At 39.0% G+C, this 18,175-nt stretch overlaps 1 protein-coding gene across 1 annotated transcript in view; it reads right to left on the bottom strand.

The window, feature by feature from the left end:
* The window catches only part of KLHL1 (kelch like family member 1), a 277,918-nt gene that overhangs the window by 11,202 nt on the left and 248,541 nt on the right, over positions 1-18,175 (bottom strand). Inside the window, 1 exon segment of the mRNA XM_038772560.1 lies at positions 5,276-5,488. Coding sequence (XP_038628488.1) covers positions 5,276-5,488 — 213 coding nt within the window.

Raw genomic sequence — 18,175 nt, forward strand, 5'->3', positions numbered from 1 at the left:
TTTATTTATTTATGTCTCCTCCTCTAGACTGTGAGGTCATTGTGGGCAGTGGATGTGTCTGTTTGCTGTGGTATTGTATTCTCCCAAGTGCTTAGTACAGTGCTTTGCACACAGTAAGCATTCAATAAATATTGATCGAATGAATAAATGAACAATCAAGTCCCAACAACCCAAGTCACTTCAACACAGCAGTTATTTCTACTATCAATCAGTCAATTAATTAATGCTATCTGACAAAGTGGTCCATTATATATGAATGGGGAGTGAGCTCCAAGGCCAGAGAAAATGAGTGAGTTGCATGATAGATGAGATTGATGCCCAGGGAGTCAGTTGATTTTAGAAGAGTGAAGTGTGTGGTCTGGGTTTTAGTACATCAGCTAGCTGAGGTAGAGGGAAAGAGGTAATTAAACGACTTAAAGTCAATGATAAGGAATATTTGTTTGATGTGGAGGTGGATAGGCAAGAATTGGAGTTTTTTTAGAAAAATGATCTGGACAGCAGAGTGAAGTAAGGACTGAAGTGGAGAGAGACAGTAGGTGTGAAGGTCAGTGATGTGGCTATTGGAGTAGACAAGGAGGGTTATGATAAATCCTTGTATCATCATAATAATAGTTCAAATGGAGAATAAAGTTCAGATTCTGTGACGTGGTTAGGTACAACTGAGTGTTGTTGTGAGATACAACTGACAGGATTTTGTGACAGATTCACTAAATGAGTTGAATGAGAGAGATTATTAGGGACAACGCCAATGTTACTGTCTAGTACCTACACATTTATTTATCTATACCTGCTTTTGTATCTCCTTCTCCATGATTAGAATGCATAACTTTATTCCTTTGTTCATCTCCTCTCCCAGCCCCATGGCACTTATGTACATATATGTAATTTATTTATTTATAGTAATGTCTGTCTCCCCTGCTCTAGTCTGTAAACTCATTGTGGGCAGGGACTGTGTCTATTTATTGTTGTATTGTACTCTCCCAAGCACTTAGTACAGTTCTCTGTACACAGTAAGTGCTCAATAAATATGATTGAATGCATGAATGAATGTTCTGTTATAATAGATAGGAAAAATGTCTAGTGATTCTGTTGTATTTTCCCAACACACCCAGTGATCCTTCAGTAAATATCATTTCTACTACTACTACTGTGTTAAAAGCCTCAGGCAAGAAAGATATATTTCTAGCCCATAGTATAAAGTGGGTGGCCCCTGGGAACCAGGGTGATATGGGAGCAGATTTAAAGGTGTGGGGTTTTGCAGGGAATGTTTCTACCAACTCTGTTACATTGCTATATCGTACTCTCCCAAAATCTTAATACAGTGCTCAGCACACAGTAAGGACTCAATGAAAATGATTGATTGATGTATTGATTGAAGAGAGTGCAAGGGAGTTTTGGGGAAACAAAGTTGTAAAAAGAGTTAGTGCCAAAAAGAAAGCTCTCACCATGAAGTTGACATCAATGTATTGTCAAGCTGAGACAGAATGACAATTTAGAAACACTATAGGAGACTAGCATTGTATCAAAGTAAGTTTGTTCATAAATACACACAAATACATAGATAAACAATACACAGATAAACAATGCACAGATAAACAATACACACATGCATGTGTACATACATACATACACATGTTGTTTCTCAAATATACTCATACTATTGTGATTAATTTAGAAAGGACTTCTGTTGCCAATTACAAGTCTGTGAGAGGTCCATATTGTTCATAGTGAATAGCATCACTTTCATCTCATAGGGGAAATCATTAAAATTGTATTGTTTGAATGATATTAAGAACAGGCTTTATTTTCTTTTCTTAATCTTTGGTTTGTAGACAGATATCTCCCAAAGAGCCCAAGGTCTCTTGGCTTTTCTACTTTTCTTCAACTTTCAGTAGCACTTACTCTCTTTTTCATTAGTTAATTCCCAGGAAATTGAAATAGATCAGAGGCCGTGGAAAAGGTCACACTACTGTATAAATAAGGAATTCCTCAAGACAACAAATATAAAGAGGGTGCAATTTATCTCTGTGGACTAAAGTTTGAGGGGTGGAAATTGTGAATGTAAAGAGTAGAATATTAAGTTTATAAACTAACAACTTTAAATTAGTCCACCAAGTCCCATTTGCAAATATTTTCTGCTGTTCTCTCTAACAGTTGCAGGAATAAGTCTCAGACAAACTATCCTTTGTCTTTATCTAATAGATCACCCCAATTCAGCAACATTCTTTTTTACATTTTGAAAGAGGTTTTTATGAAATAAACATTTATTCATGGGGAAAACAACATTGGAAACATTGATAAAATGCCTCAAAAACAGTTGTTAGATGCAATGAAAAAGCTCATGAGGTTAAATAATTTTATTTGCTAGTACTACTCAATACAGTCATAGTAAGTGGGCCATGGCCTGATTAAGGAGTTTAAATTCCACATTTAGGAGACAAACCTACTCTAATAATTATTTTCAGTAGTTAGCAAAGGTCATTGTTTTAGATAATTTGGAACAGAACTGACAGAGCTTCTGATTCTCACCAATACAGCATTGAAATTACTATCATGTCAGGGATGATTCTTTCAATCATATTGAGCACTTACTGCGTGCAGAGCACTGTACTAAGTGCTTACAATGAGCTTCTTTAAGGGGAAATGATGTATAAGTGATCATGAGCCAAGAAGTATGATTTGTGAAAGTAAATTGTATAGGAGGTATTGTTACAACCCAACTAGCATGCTTCACACTACTTCAGCACCAACCTATTCACTGTACTTTGATCTTGTCCATCTCTCTCCCATTACCTTATCCACATCCTTCCTCTGGTCTGGAACTCCTCCACCACCCCATCTGCCCTTCATATATGACAGACTACCACTCTTCCTAACCTTTAAAAGCTTATTGGGATCCTATATCCTCTTCCCTGACTGACCTCTCATTTCCCTTCTTCCTCGTCCCTCTATGTTGCCCATGTATCTGTATCTGTAACTTTAAATCACCTCAGGACAGTAACCCCATCTTCAGTATACATACCCTTAATTTATTTCAATATTTATCTCCCACTCTAGACTGTAAGCCCCTTGTAGAGAGAGAGAGTTTCTACCAGCTCTATTTGTACTCTTCCAAGCACTGAGTACAGTGCCATGCACAAAGTAAGTACTTAGAAAATGACATTGGTTAATTGGCTGACAGGTACGGCCAACATATGCCAACTATCCCTCCCACATTAAGGGCCTTTAAGGGCTGGCCTATAAAGATTAAACTAAAGGTTTAGCACCATTTTTGTTTTCCACCTTGGCAATATACTTAAGATTTTGTACAAAGAAAGTCACTCCACTTCTAACTGCTGTAGATAGGCCTGGCTTTTGTAGATTATCTTTTAGTTATATACAGCTTTCACATACACACCTACACACACTCTCACGGTATACCTCATGTGATGCCCAGATGAAGTACTGATTTAAGCATATTAATAAGGAAAAAATCTTGCCCAGAGACATACTAAAACTACTAACCCTCTACTTCAATCACTCTTTTGAAAAATCTTGGCAAGCATATGTGTCTTTTGTATTTGGTTTTCCTGCATTTTCAGCTATTCATCTAGATGACTGCAGTTACAAGAATACTGCATCCAAGGCTCTATTAAAGTTTATGGCCTTCAGGCAGTGGAAGATGTAACACGCGATCGCTAAAGTAAGTTGTTAAAAAAGTATAACAGCTAGAGGCATCCCGGGGTCTTAGAAGAAAAGTTGGACTGACTGAAAAAGTCACTTACCTTTTTCTGGTTTGACTTTCAATTTTCAGTCATTAAACATCATCACATTGTGAGCTGGGAATATGTCTACCAACTCTGTTATACTGTACTTACCAGGGTGCTTAGTACAGTGTTCTGTATATAGTAAGGGCTAGATAAATCCCTTTTTTTGATTGATTGGTTTCAATATCTTGTCAGAAAAATCATTAGAGATTTTAAAGGAAAAAAACATTAGTTTTGAAAGTTTAAATTTTTACTGTAGTGGTAAATGCATATTTGGTAGGATCTCAATAAAATTTGAACTCAGGAGAAACTATAAATTTAACCCTACTTTTTTAGAGATTTCTGTGAAAATATGAGGCTATCGATCAATAAGCCCCAAAAGTGATGGTTTTTAATTGCAAGAAATAAGCCCTGAAATCCCGTTTGGCACTCATTCTGGGCTAGATATTTATAGGGAAAGTGATATAAGTATAAAAAATTGACTTATGTAAGGAGCACATCCATTTATATGGTTTTAGCTACTACTGTTGGATAATACCTAAATCTTTGGCCTCGACAACTCATCCACTTTATTGTCTTGAAATTCCTCCTATCTCAAGGACATCTCTACCTGACTGTCCCATCAATATCTTAAAATCAATTTGTGAATAGCTGAACTCATCTTTCATTTTCTTTTCAATAATATACTGTTAACATCACCATCCACACTTCCTCACAAATTCACAACCCTGTGTTATTTTTGACTAGCCCATGAAATTTAACTGCTATAGTCAGTGTGTTTCTACATACTACCTGTTCTTTCTCTTTAACATTTCCATTGTACTGATTTGCAGGACCAAAATGACTCTCATAAACACATAAGATTAACCAGAATGAGGAGACATAATCTTAATCCCCACATTCAAGGAAGTAATCTTCACAGCCAAGCCTTAGCTTTAAAAAAACAATTAAACTATTCAAATCTACTGAAGAAATCCACAATGGAACATTATGAGAAGCAGTGTGGCTAAGTGGAAAGAGCATGGACCTCAGAGTCAGTGTATCTGGGTTCTAAATTCCTTGCAGAAGGTAAATTAGGGGCTCTGCAGGGTGCCAGCACATCCAAAAGAATAATGCTTTGACCTCATTTTTTTTTGTTTTCCAAGTACTGACACTGGAGGAAGAGGTCTGGAGTCTGTAGACACAGAACTATTCTGAACCCTTAACACTAGTGAACGCCACTGTGTATATGTGAAACACACACACACACACACACACACACACACACACACGCACAAGCATGCATGGACATGAATCCATATGTAAACACACCCAAATTACTCAAGAGTGGGCATGCACAAACTGCAGGTTTGGATATTGAATCAAAAGTCCTTTCACTCCCGGTTCATGGGGCAGATTAATTTGGAGGAAAAGGGCAATTTTCATGCCCTAAATTATCCAAGATTGATCATTTCTCACCCCTCCAGCATATTTTGCCAGGAGAAGATAAAATCTAGGAGTCCCATAGGTATACATTTTAAAATCCATACCTCTCAACATAGTCTAACAGCCGAGAACAGTGATTGGAAGCAGGAGCATCATGTCCTCCTACCGCGTAAAGAAAACCATCACAGGTGGCTACTCCAACACCTCCTCTTCTCTTACACATAGGGGCACACATGTTCCACTTGTTTGTGTGAGGGTCATAGTACTCCATTGAACTCAAACAGGAACTTCCATCCCGACCACCGACTGAGTACAACCTAAAATACAGAGCAAGAAATTCAATAAAGTATTACTAAAACACAAGGAGTCAGTGATCAAATACATAGTCCCTGAAAGTGACTTTTCAAACTCATCACTAAAATCAAATGGTCTATAACTATGATAATAGTTAATAATGTGTGCCAAATACTACATGAAGAGCTGGAATAAACATGAACTGAACATATCAGACACAGCTCATGACCTATCTATGGCTTGGAAGAACAATTATCTTATCCCTGTTGTTACTGATGAAAGGAATGAAACACAGAGAAGGTAGGTGACCTCTTTTGTGGCAGACAAGTGACAGAACTTCAATAAGAACCAAATCTCTAGATTTTCCATCTCATGTTTTCCCCCCCAGGCCATGCTGTCTCTCAAACCGTCTTCCCAGTCTTATAGGAGCCACATTAATGTGTCAAATATGCTTTTTTATCAGGAAATTTTGATTGAGCTTTAATAAAGGGCTTGCTACTGAAGAACTAGGAAACATTTTATCATCAGCACTATTATAGGAGATTTTGATATGCCTGCAAGACTTGAAATTCCATTCAACTTCAATTTCCTTCCGAAAAGCAAAAGTTACCTCTGCCTGACAATGTTTTCAGCGAAACTACTAACAACTTATCATTATGTTGTCACTCATAAGGGATACAAATATTCACATAAAGGTAAAAATAGCCCAGTAGTGAGGAAATATTTTAAGTTCTTAACAAATAAATCCTGTAGCAGACATTTCAAATAATAATGATAATAATAATAATTAATAATAATAATAATCATGGTATTTGTTAAGCCCTTACTTTGTACCAGGCACTATTCTAAGCACTGGGGTGAATGCAAGCAAATTAGGTTGGATACAATCCCTGTTCCACATGGGGCTCACAGTCTCACTCCCCATTTAACAGGTAAGGTAATTTAGGTCCAGGGAAGTGAAGTGACTTTCCCAAGGTCACACAGCAGGCAAGTGGGGGAACCAGGATTATAACCCGTGAATCCCAGGCCCGCGTACTAGCCACTATGCTATGCTGCTTCTCTAATGCCATTGATGTGACAGAATTACGATCCACTGGTCCCCTCCTTATGGAAAAATATACTTATATAAAAGTAAATTGATTTTAATGTTTTAGTAGTCAATGTCTTTACTCACTTAAAGTTTTCCTAAGCAGAAGTCATTTTAAGGATTCATGAAGCTTCAAGTGGCTCTCAGGTGAGGGAAGAGAAGGCGTGATATGAATGAAGTTAGGCAGGAGTCCCTACCAAGGTCTCAGTCTTTTTCCTTTGATATTTATATCTGTCAGTTATCCCACAAAGCAAAGGAGGAAAAGCAGTGTTGAAGCAAAATGAACGATCTCACAGGTAGTATGGCAGTTGAAAGTGTGTAGCAAAAGCCTTTGGGGCTAAATTAGTTTCCTTTGATGTGGGCTAGGTTCTTGATTGCCATTTTATTTTCTGCCCTAATGGTACGGCTTGAGTTCTTCGGGGTTTAGCCATATGCCCAGTTTATTATGCTGCCATGAAAATGGATGCCAAGAGGAATAATGCATAGGATAACGTATTATATATCTCCCTTAGAGTGTAAACCTTGTGTAGAACAGGGACTGTATAGCACTTAACAATGCCATAATTATTAGTGGTAAGGGCATTCATTAAGCACTTATTAGTCATAGTAGCAGTAGAAGTAAAACAATTAAAAATGCATGTCTATTTTCAATATTACAGCAATAGTCATATTTTAAATTCTGAAATGCATGTTTCTCTTTTTATCCAATCCCTTGGTTATTAGTTTCCCATATTCTATTTAATATATTGAGATTAACCTATTCAAACATGTTTAAGTCTGAGCATTTGGTGATTTGAGTTGCCAAGCCTTTTGGCACTGAAGCAGTTATGCTTTTGCAAGTGTTTACTGATTGTCTAAACATCCCATGATTCTGAGCTGAACTTTTGTTAAATTCAAATTAAGGACATCCTGGAAATAACTCCAAATATGAATAATATAATCTTTAGATTTTCCAAGAATCCATAGGATTTGACTGAAACTTTATGGGAGGCCTTCTTATTCCACCTATTTCACTTTTATGTGCTAAGGGGATAAAAAACTTGGACACACTCCGGAATATTTATCCATTTATACATAGTAATAATGTGTTAAAATCAGTAACAATGCTTTGTCTCACCCAAAGACAAATCAGAGGTTCTCTTTGGAATCAAATTAAACTATCAGAAAGAAAATGAGAATCCCTCATACATCAAATATTGAATTATTCGCAGTATTGAGAGAAAACAAATTAGTGGCTCCACTTAAATAGACCTGGCTAAAGGGGGAAAATCAATTTATAGGAACTGACATTCTGTATAGGTCCTGACTAAAAAAAAAATGGAGATAAGATAGGCGAGGGTAAAGGGATTGAGTGACTTAAAGCCCAATGGTTAACAGTTGAAATGGTCTTCAATCCAACCAGTCCTTTAAAACTGCATTGTTTCAATCATACTATTGAGCATTTAACATGTGGAAAGCACTGTACGAAGCACTTAGGAGAGTACAGTATATCAACAGACTCATTCCTGCCCACAAGGAGCTCACAGTCTAGAGGGGGAGATGGGCATTAATATAAGTAAATGAATAGATAGGTAAATAAATAAATAAATTACAGATATATACATATGTGCTATGGGGTTGGAAGGGAGGATGAATGAAGGAGCAAGTAAGAGTGGTGCAGAAGGGAGCAGGAAAAGAGGAGAGCTTAGTCAGGGAAGGCTTCTTGGAGGAGATGTGCCTTCAATAAGGTTTTGAAGTAGGAGAGAGCAATTATCTGTCTGCTATAAGGATGGAGGATATTCCAGGCCAGAGCAGTGAGGAGCAGAGCAGCAATGTACAGTGAGAAGGTGAGCATTAGAGGAAAAATGTGTTCCATGGGTTGAGTAGGAGAGTAGCAAGGTGAGGTATGAGGAGCAAGATAATTAAGTGCTTTAAAGCCAATGGTGAGGAGGTTTGTTTAATGTGGAGGTGGATGGACAACTACTGGAGTTTCTCGATGAGTGGGGAAACATGGTCTGGACATTTGTGAAAGAAAATGATTTGGGCAGCAGAATGGAGTATGGACTGGAGTGGAGAGAGACAGGAGGCAGGGAGGTCAGCAAGGAGGCTGATACAATAATCAAGGTGGGCTAGGATAAGTGCTTGCATTAATGCGGTGGTCATTTGGACAGAGAGGAAGGGGAAGATTTTGGTGATGTTGTCAAGGTAGAACTGGTAGGATTTAATGATGGTCTGAATATGTGGGTAGAACGAGACAGAGAGGAGTCAAGGATAATGCCAACCAAGATTACAGAATTGTGAGACAGGAAGGATGGTGGTGCCATCAACAGCGATGGGAAAGTAAGTGGGAGGAAAAGGTTTGGGTAGGAAGATAAGAAGTTCAGTTTTAGGCATTTTAACTTTGAAGTGACAGGAGGACATCTAAGTAGAGATGTCTTGAAGGCAGGAGGGAATGTGAGACTGCAAAGAGGGAGAGAAATCAGGGCCGGAGATGTAGATTTGGATGTCATCAGCATAGAAGTGATAGTTAAAGCCGAGTAAGCGAATGAGTTTTCCAAGGGAGTGGGTGCATATGGAGAAAAGAAGGGGCCCCAAAACTGAACGTTGAGGAACACCCTCAGTTAGGGGATGGGAAGCAGAGGAGGAGCCCGTGAAAGAGACTGAGAATGATAACTAGAGAAATAAGAAGAGAACCAGTAGAGGACAATGTCAGTGAAACTAAGTCTGGTTAATGCTTCCAGGAGAAGGGAGTAGTAGACAGTGCCAAAGGCAGCTGAGAGGTTGAATAGGATTAGGATGGAGTAGAGGCCATTGGATTTGGTGAGGAAGACATCTTTGGTGATCTTTGAAATGGTGGTTTCTATGGAGTGAAGAGGACAGAAGCCAGATTGGAGGAGATCAAGGAGAGAATTGGAGGACAGGAACATGAGGCAGTAGGTGTAGGCAGCTTGCTCAAAGATTTTGGAGAGAAATGGTAGGAGGGAGATAGAGCGATAACTGTAAGTACCTGTGTGGTCAAGGGAGGATTTTTTTTTAGGATAGGGGAGATATGGGCATGTTTAAAAGCAATGGAGAAGAATCCACTGGAGAGTGAATAGTTGAAGATGGCAGTTAGGGAGGGGAAGAAGGGAAGGGGCAAGTGTTTTGATGAAATGTAAGGGAATGGGGTCAGATGCACAGGTGGAGGGTGCTGATTTTGAGATAAGGCATATTTCCTCTGGAGATAGTGCTGGAAAAGATGGAAGAGTTGACAAAGAAGCAGGAGAGGGGAGGGACTGGAGAGGGGCAGGAAGATTTTTTTGGGAGATCATGCCTCATAGTGTCAATTTTGGTGATGAAGTAAGTGACCATATCACTGGGGACAGGTGATGGGGGAGGTGCGGAAAGAGGAGGCCTGAGGAAGGAGTTAAATGCCTGGAACAACTAGAGAGGACAATGGGCATGGGTGTCAATAAGGGCAGAGAAATAGCTTCGGCTACTGTGAGCCCACTGTTTAGTAGGGACTGTCTCTATATCATCATCATCATCATCAATCGTATTTATTGAGCGCTTACTATGTGCAGAGCACTGTACTAAGCGCTTGGGAAGTACAAATTGGCAACATATAGAGACAGTCCCTACCCAACAGTGGGCTCACTTTCTAAAAGGGGGAGACAGAGAACAAAACCAAACATACTAACAAAATAAAATAAATAGAATAGATATGTACAAATAAAATAAATAAATAAATAGAGTAAAAAAAAATATGTACAAACATACAGGTTTGTATACAGGGAAGTACAGGTTTGCAACATATAGAGATGGTCCCTACCCAACAGCTGGCTCACAGTCTAGAAGGGGGAGACAGACAACTAAACAAAACATATAAACCAAATAAAATAAATAGAATAAATATGTACAAGTTAAATAAATAAATAGAATAATAAATATGTACAAACATATATACATATATACAGGTGCTGTGGGGAGGGGAAGGAGGTAAGGCGGGGGGATGGGGAGGGGGAGGAGGAGGAGAGGAAGGAGGGGGCTCAGTCTGGGAAGGCCTCCTGGAGGAGGTGAGCTCTCAGTAGGGCTTTGAAGGGAGGAAGAGAGCTTGCTTGGCGGTTGTGCAGAGGGAGGGCCTTCCAGACCAGGGGGAGGATGTGGGCCGGGGGTCCCTGCATTGGAAACCACATGTCTTTCTTCTTCATAGTCCACTAAATATGTACCTGCTCCAGAAGGCATCTCAAGATTAATAAGAAGCAGCATGGCTTAGAGGAAAAAGCACAGATCTGGAAGTCAGAGGACTTGGATCCCAATCCCCAACTCAGCCAGTTGCTTTCTTATGTGACTTTGGGAAAGTCACTTAACTTGTCTGTGCCTCAGTTCTCTCATATGTAAAATGGGGATTCAATACTTATTGTCTCTCCTACTTAGGCAGGAGCCCCATATGGGACAGGGACTGATTAACTTGTATCGATCCCAACGAGAAGTATGGTTCTTGACACATAATAACTGCTTAAGAAATACCATAATGATATTCACAACTTCCCAGTCTCACTGTACTATCAATCACCTCAGCACTCATATATTTAATTTACTTATTCATCATACATTTATTCTCACAGACTCTGAGCCCCATGTCAGACAGGGAATGTATCCAACTTGATTAGCTTATATCGATCCCAGCACTTAGAAAAGGGCTTGTTACATAGAAAATGCTTAACAAACGCTAACTTGAACTAGTGCATTGAGTAAGGGCCTGCGAGTCAGAAGAATCAAGGTCCTAATCCCACCTCTGCCACTTGTCTGCTGTATGATCTTGGGCAGGTCATTTGACTGCTCTGTGCCTCAGTTATCTCAATAAAATGGGGATTAAGACTGTGAGCCCCATGTTGGACGTGAACTGTTTCCAAAACGATTAGCTTATATCTACCCCAGTGCTTCTTGCAATGCATGGTACATAGTAAATGCTTAACAAATGCCATAAAAATATAATTATTATTTGTATATTGCTTATATCAACTTACTTTTAGCAATCATTTATTTAATTAATCCCTTTTAAATAATCCACCCATTAGATTGTAAACAGTTTGAAGAAAGCATGACATCTATGTTAACATGTTACCCACGTGCCTAGTGTGATTATCTGGACACAATAAACACTTAAAAATGATTTTGAAGTGGACTTGGTTCCACATTAGCTAGGCATCAATCACTTAGTAATAAGAATAATAATTCTGGTATTTGTGAAGTGTTTACTATGTGTCAAGCACTGTACTAAGCACTGGGGTAGATACAAGCAAATTGGGTTGGACACAGTCCTTGTCCCATGTGGGCCTCACATTCTCAATTCCCATTTTACAGATGAGGTAACTGAGGAACAAAGTTAAGTGACTTGATGAAGGTCACCCAGCAGACAAGTGGAGGAGCCAGGATTAAAGCCCATGACCTTATGACTCCCAGGTTTGTGCTCTAGCCACTATAACAGCTGCTTCCCATAGTGGTTGGTTCTGTGCTGTAGTGAATTCAACAGAGAATTACTGCTGCATCATTTCTCCTATTCCAATCCTCCCCAATGTCACTGGTTGCCTGGTGTCTCTCAAGCTAACCTGTATCTTTCATTTACTTTCCATTTCTGTTCTAAACCTAAATCTGTTCTAGTGGCTCCAACATGGTGGCTCTTACTTTCCCTTCTATTGCCCCATCAATCCCTTTGATGGCAGGCAGTCCTTTGACACAGTAGCCGCAAAATCAGTAGGCTAGAGCAGATCAGGGTAAGATAGGGAAAGAGCCAGTGGTGGTGTCAGAGAATGTATGGTGGAGGGATAGGAGACTTGGAGGTTCATAGATGATGCTGATAAAAAATACTGGAAGTGTTTTCTGTACAGGTCTGGATTTCATAGTCACACAGAAAATTGTACACTACAATATTCTTGTAGGCCATCAACTTGAGCTGCAGCTTGATACCCAATTGTCACCCCACTTTCTTCTGCACTTGTCCCAAGGTAGTGTTGTGTTCCTTGATTCTATTTTCTGTATCTTCAACAGTCTTTTATAATTGTACAGAAAACTGTTGAGGAAGCCAAATTTGATGACTGCTTTCAGTCACTGTTGGCAATGAAAACCTTCATTCATGAGGGCTTTTGAATAACTTTGATTTCTTTCAGAATTCAGGTCAGGTTATAGTACTGTACTGCAGGTACAAGACAATACGACTGCATGTCTTTTAGTGTACATGGTTCTAGAATTTAGGAACTACACTCTAAGTACTAAGCTACATTTAGTTTCCTGAACCACTGTCTGCTAGACAAGTCAGTCGGCCAATTAATCACTTATTGAACACTTACTGTGTGCATTGAGTTCAATATAACAATATAACCAACACATTCTCTGCCCGCAGTGAGCTTACACTCTAGAGGGGGAGACAGATATTGATAAAAATAAATAAGATTACAGATCTATACATAGGTGCTGTGGGGCTGGGAGGGGGAATGAACAAAGGGAACAAGTCAGGGCTACTTCGTTTTTAACCTGTTTCCCAGTAGAATATAAGTATATTCTGATGCCAGACCACTCACTGCATCCTCAACAATGGTGACATAGACTGTGTTGAACATGAACAGACCTACCATATAAATCCACCATCACACAATTAAATAAGGTAAGAATCTTGTTGAATGTCTTAGGACAGTCAAATTTGCTTGGCAATTTCCAGAATTCTGGTCAATTAATTGTATCAAATGCCTGAACATAGCACATATTGACATTTAATAAATTCAATAGCAATCTAACTTTACTTTTTATACTACTTTTGCATCAATTTATTGAATTTCATCCTTAAATGAACTCTGAGATGGATATCATTATTAAATACCATTTTTCAGATGGGAAAACTGAAGTACAGCAAGATAAAGTGCCTTTGTCAAGTCACACTATAGGATAAGTGGAGCTGGGCCTAAAGGTTATGTCTCCAAATTCCTAGAGTGTAAGTTCCTTCTAGAATTCAAACCCCTTATGGGCAAGGAACTAGTGTACCAACTCCACTGTATTTTAAGTGTTCCTTAATTACTATTAATTGGCTGATTGATTGATTGTACCTTTCCTACTAGCCCATGCTATCTTTGTCCTGTCTGACTGGAAAAAGTAAAAGCAGTTCTTACTCCCTTAATTTCCAAGTTCAAAGATGAAGGTTTATTGTTATATTGTGACACTAAAAGTTTTTGCTTTTAATTTTGGTTTCAAATACAAATTTTAATTCACCCTTGTATTGAAAGAAATCTCCAAGTAGACAGAAAAACCTTTTGCTGAATAATAATTATTGCTCAGTGAAAGTCATCAGGCACAACTAAAGGTATTTTATAATCTTGATTCACGAGGATTAGTACCTAAATCGCTATGAATCAAGATGAGAATATTAAATTCTGCTTCTGAAGGAAAAGGCTGAATGCTGTTATTCCAAATTGCTTCTTTTAAACTGCTAAGAAGGTACTTGACAAAATAAACAGAACTATTTATTTTCATATTTATATGGTATCTATTCAATTTTAAAATCATTGAATTTCTTATGATGGAGTAAAAAGATCTTACACATAATTACATAACAAATATTCTACTGGGGTGCTTGATTTATTAGAATTTGGATTAAATGATTTAAAAATATCCCTGAAAAATGAAGGGAGTTTCTTTTGGGGAAGGATAGTCCCAATAGATAACATCAAGAATTTGCTAGTGTTTTGCTTAGGTATGCTTGGAGACTTTGATTTAATGCCTTCTTAAAAATGAGGACATGGATTTGCACTCTTCCTGCCAAAATTCAAGAGAAACTGGTCTTAATGGACATCTACTGTGTTTACCTTGGAGACAATGTGATGTCAATCAAACAATCAGTAAGTGTCCTTTATTGAGTACTTACTATATACAGAAGACTGTATTAAAGTGCTAGGAAAGTACAATAAAATTGGGAAATATGGTCCCTAATAATAATAATGATAATTGTACTTGTTAAGCACTTACAATGTGCCAAGTACTGTTCTTGGCACTGGGGTAGATACAGGATAAGCTGGTTGGACCCAGATCCTGTCCTTCATGAGGCTCACACCCTTAATCCCAATTTACAGATGAGGTAACTGAGGCCCGAGAAGCAACTTGGCCAAGATCACAGAGGAAACAAGTTGTGGAAATAGATTTAAACCCAGGCATTTTGACCGCTAGGCCCCTGCTCTTTCCAGTAGCCCATGATGCTTCTGAACAACCCACTCACGGAAGACTCAGGGAGAACTGCTGGTTTCCTGGCTCTCCCCAGCACAACCACAAGGCCTCAGAATTTCCTAAATCGGATCGTCTTTACATACATTGACAGATGAAATTATATGTCAGCTGTTTCCATGCTGTCTGGCAACCGAATGCAAATATTTTTATCCTCCGAGAAGCAGATTTACAAGGCCAGAAAGAGAACAACTGTCCTGTTAAGTTTCTGTCCTCAGAAGGTGCTCAACAGGAAAAATTTCCAAGGGGATTTCCTCCTGAGTCCATTTTCTGTCAGCCTGGTTGGGAGCAATGGCTAGGAGTTCCCTACCTTCAAGGAGGTTACAATCTAGTGGGGGAGACAAACATTAAAATAAATTTCAGGTAAGGGAGAGGATATAGCATGTAAAGATAGGTGCACAAGTGATGTGAGGTATGGAAATCTGTGATAATGTTCGGGTTTTAGCCAGTTTTAGGCAATCGTGACTGGATGTTTACTTGAAGTTCCACTCTCACAAGGGCCCCTTAGTCACCTTCTATAGTGGCTTCTCAAAGTCTATCAACTTTTCAATTTCAAGCTTGAATTCCATGTCATTATTAAGTACTAAGTGTAAAAGGGAGTCAGAAAGGCCTTTCTGTTTTCTTCCCTCCTTTTTCACATAGCTCCTCGTATTATATACAAGGTACATAATAATTATGGTATTTGTTAACATTAACAATATGTCAGGCCCTGAATTACTGTACTAAACTCTGGGATAGACACAGTCTGTATAGATGGAACACAGTCACTTGTCGCACATGGGTCTCAAAGTCTGAATAGGAGGGAGGACAGCTATTAATCCCCATTTTACAGATGAGAAAGCTTGGGCAGAGTGAAGATAAGTGACTTGCACAAAGTCACAGAGCAGGGAAATGACAGAATTGGGATTATAACCAATGTTCTCTCTTAGGCCTGTGCTCTTTCCATTAGGCAACTCAGGGATAAAGAAACTGCCCCAGATAACTACCCTCAAGTTTTGAGAAAATACGCAGGGCGTTTACTTAGTCATTATGGAGGCCATATTTACAAAACCAAATCCCAGTTTTTATGTCTACTCCTCTGAAATAAAAGCAATTCCACAAGCTGGAAGAGTAAGAACAAACACAAGAAGCTGGAGGTGCACATGGAGGTGAGAGCTGCAAAGAGATGGGATGGGTTTGGGCTCAAACATGCCTTGCCCACCTCCAGTTGTCTGCCTGCTGCCAAACATCACTCTTGTTAATCAATTCTAACCTGTTACTGTTGCAACCTAAACTGCAACAATTACTTCTATTACTATCATTACAATTACTATTAATAGCAGTAATAGTATAAAAACCAATATCCTAAGGATGTGGGTTATTATACTACATAGTCCTTATGTGGATTATTTTGTTGTCAGCAACGGAGACATGGTCTTCTAGATTAATTTCCATGAGACATAAAGTTGAATCATCAGTAAATGTCTAAGAGGTTGGGGAGGGATAATAGAGGGGTAACAAGGATAGTAGGAATGTAAAAAAAAGTGTTTCAATATTTCAAGGGCACTCTGATGAAATTAAAGGAAATAGAATAATAGTGATGATATTCAACTGTTTTTCAAAGAATAGGTGAAGTCAAGAAAATCTGTAACAATGAGATTTGAACAGAGCAACTGGAAACAAGTTTGAGAGAGAAGAGGAAAGAAAGCAAATGTGTGAGATCTCGAATAATAACTAATTGTGGTATTTCTTAAGAGTTACTTATATGAAAAACATTGTACTGAATGCAGAATAGATGACAAGACATGAGGCCCACCGTCTAAGGGGAAGAGAGAACAAAGTTTTGATTCTTGCTTTACAGATGCAGTAACTGAAACATGGAGAAGGTAAATGACTTGTCCAAGGTCACACATCAGGAAACTGGCAGTTCCTGTATTAGAAGAACCCAGATCCCCTGACTCTGAGACCTGTGGTCCTCCCACTAGGTGACATTGCCTACCAGAGCACAATATAAAAAGAAATGATTAATTAATTAATTAAATCATATTTATTGAGTGCTTACTGTGTGCAGAGCACTGTATTAAGCACTTGGAAAGTACAATTCGGCAACAGATAGAGACAATCCATACCCAACAATGGGCTCACAGTCTAGAAGCAGGTGTCAGACAATAAAACAAAACAAGTAGACAGGCATCAAAAGATTAATGATAAGGGACTTAAAAGGACTGAAAAAGGTGAAGAAGGGAATTTACAATTTGAGGAGCAAAAATTAGTATGTGAAAAGCTGAATAGAAAGCTGAGAGAAGCACAGAGAGTGAGTAAAGAGGGGTTGTTTTATAGCCCTTTACATATTTTAAGTTAGGGAAAATATCTGCGCTGCTGAAACCTAACGCTGCTTCTAAACATAACAGAAGCTTTAGTGAGAGCTATTCAGGGAAGGTAAGAAGGTGTCAGTATAATGATTTATGCCATAGATTCAAGACCCATTATAGGACTTGTTCGAATCCCAGCTCCACCAATTGCCTGCTGTAGGACCTTGGGCAAGTCACTTAACTTCTTTGTGCCTCATGTTTCTTATCTTTTTTAGGGCATTAAGTGCTAGGAACTGTATTAAGCCCTGAGGTAGATACAAGGTAATAAAGTTGGACCTGGTCCATGTTCCGCATGGGGATCACACTCTTAATCTCCATTTTACAGATGAGATAACCGAGGTACAGAGAAGTGAAGTGATTTGCCTGAGTCAAACAGCAGGCAAGTGGCAGAGGCAGGATTAAAATACAGGTCCTTCTAGAGAAGCAGTATGGCTCAGTGGAAAGAGCATGGGCTTTGGAGTCAGAGGTCATAGGCTCGAATCCCTACTCTGCCACTTGTCAGCTGTGTGACTTTGGGCAAGTCGCTTAACTTCTCTGTGCCTCAGTTATCTCATCTGTAAAATGGGGATTAAGACTGTGAGTCCCCCGTGGGACAACGTAATCACCTCGCAACCTCCCCAGCGCTTAGAACAGTGCTTTGCACATAGTAAGCACTTAATAAATGCCATTATTATTATTATTCTAACACCCTGACCTATGCTCTATCTACTAGGGCACACTGCTTTTCAAGAAATACTTATTTGCAAAGCCCTACAGAGAGCTGAAGGCCCTACTGAGAGCTCACCTCCTCCAGGAGGCCTTCCCAGACTGAGCCCCCTCCTTCCTCTCCCGCTCCTCCCCCTCCCCATCCCCCCTTACCACCTTCCCTTCCCCACAGCACTTGTATATATGTATATATGTTTGTTTGTATTTATTACTCAATTTGTTTATTTATTTTACTTGTACATATCTATTCTATTTATTTTATTTTGTTAATATGTTTTTTTTGTTCTCTGTCTCTCCCTGCTAGACTGTGAGCCCACTGTTGTGTAGGGACCGTCTCTATA

The sequence above is a fragment of the Tachyglossus aculeatus genome, chromosome 2 (assembly GCF_015852505.1).
Source record: "Tachyglossus aculeatus isolate mTacAcu1 chromosome 2, mTacAcu1.pri, whole genome shotgun sequence".
In the NCBI taxonomy this organism is placed as follows: domain Eukaryota; kingdom Metazoa; phylum Chordata; class Mammalia; order Monotremata; family Tachyglossidae; genus Tachyglossus; species Tachyglossus aculeatus.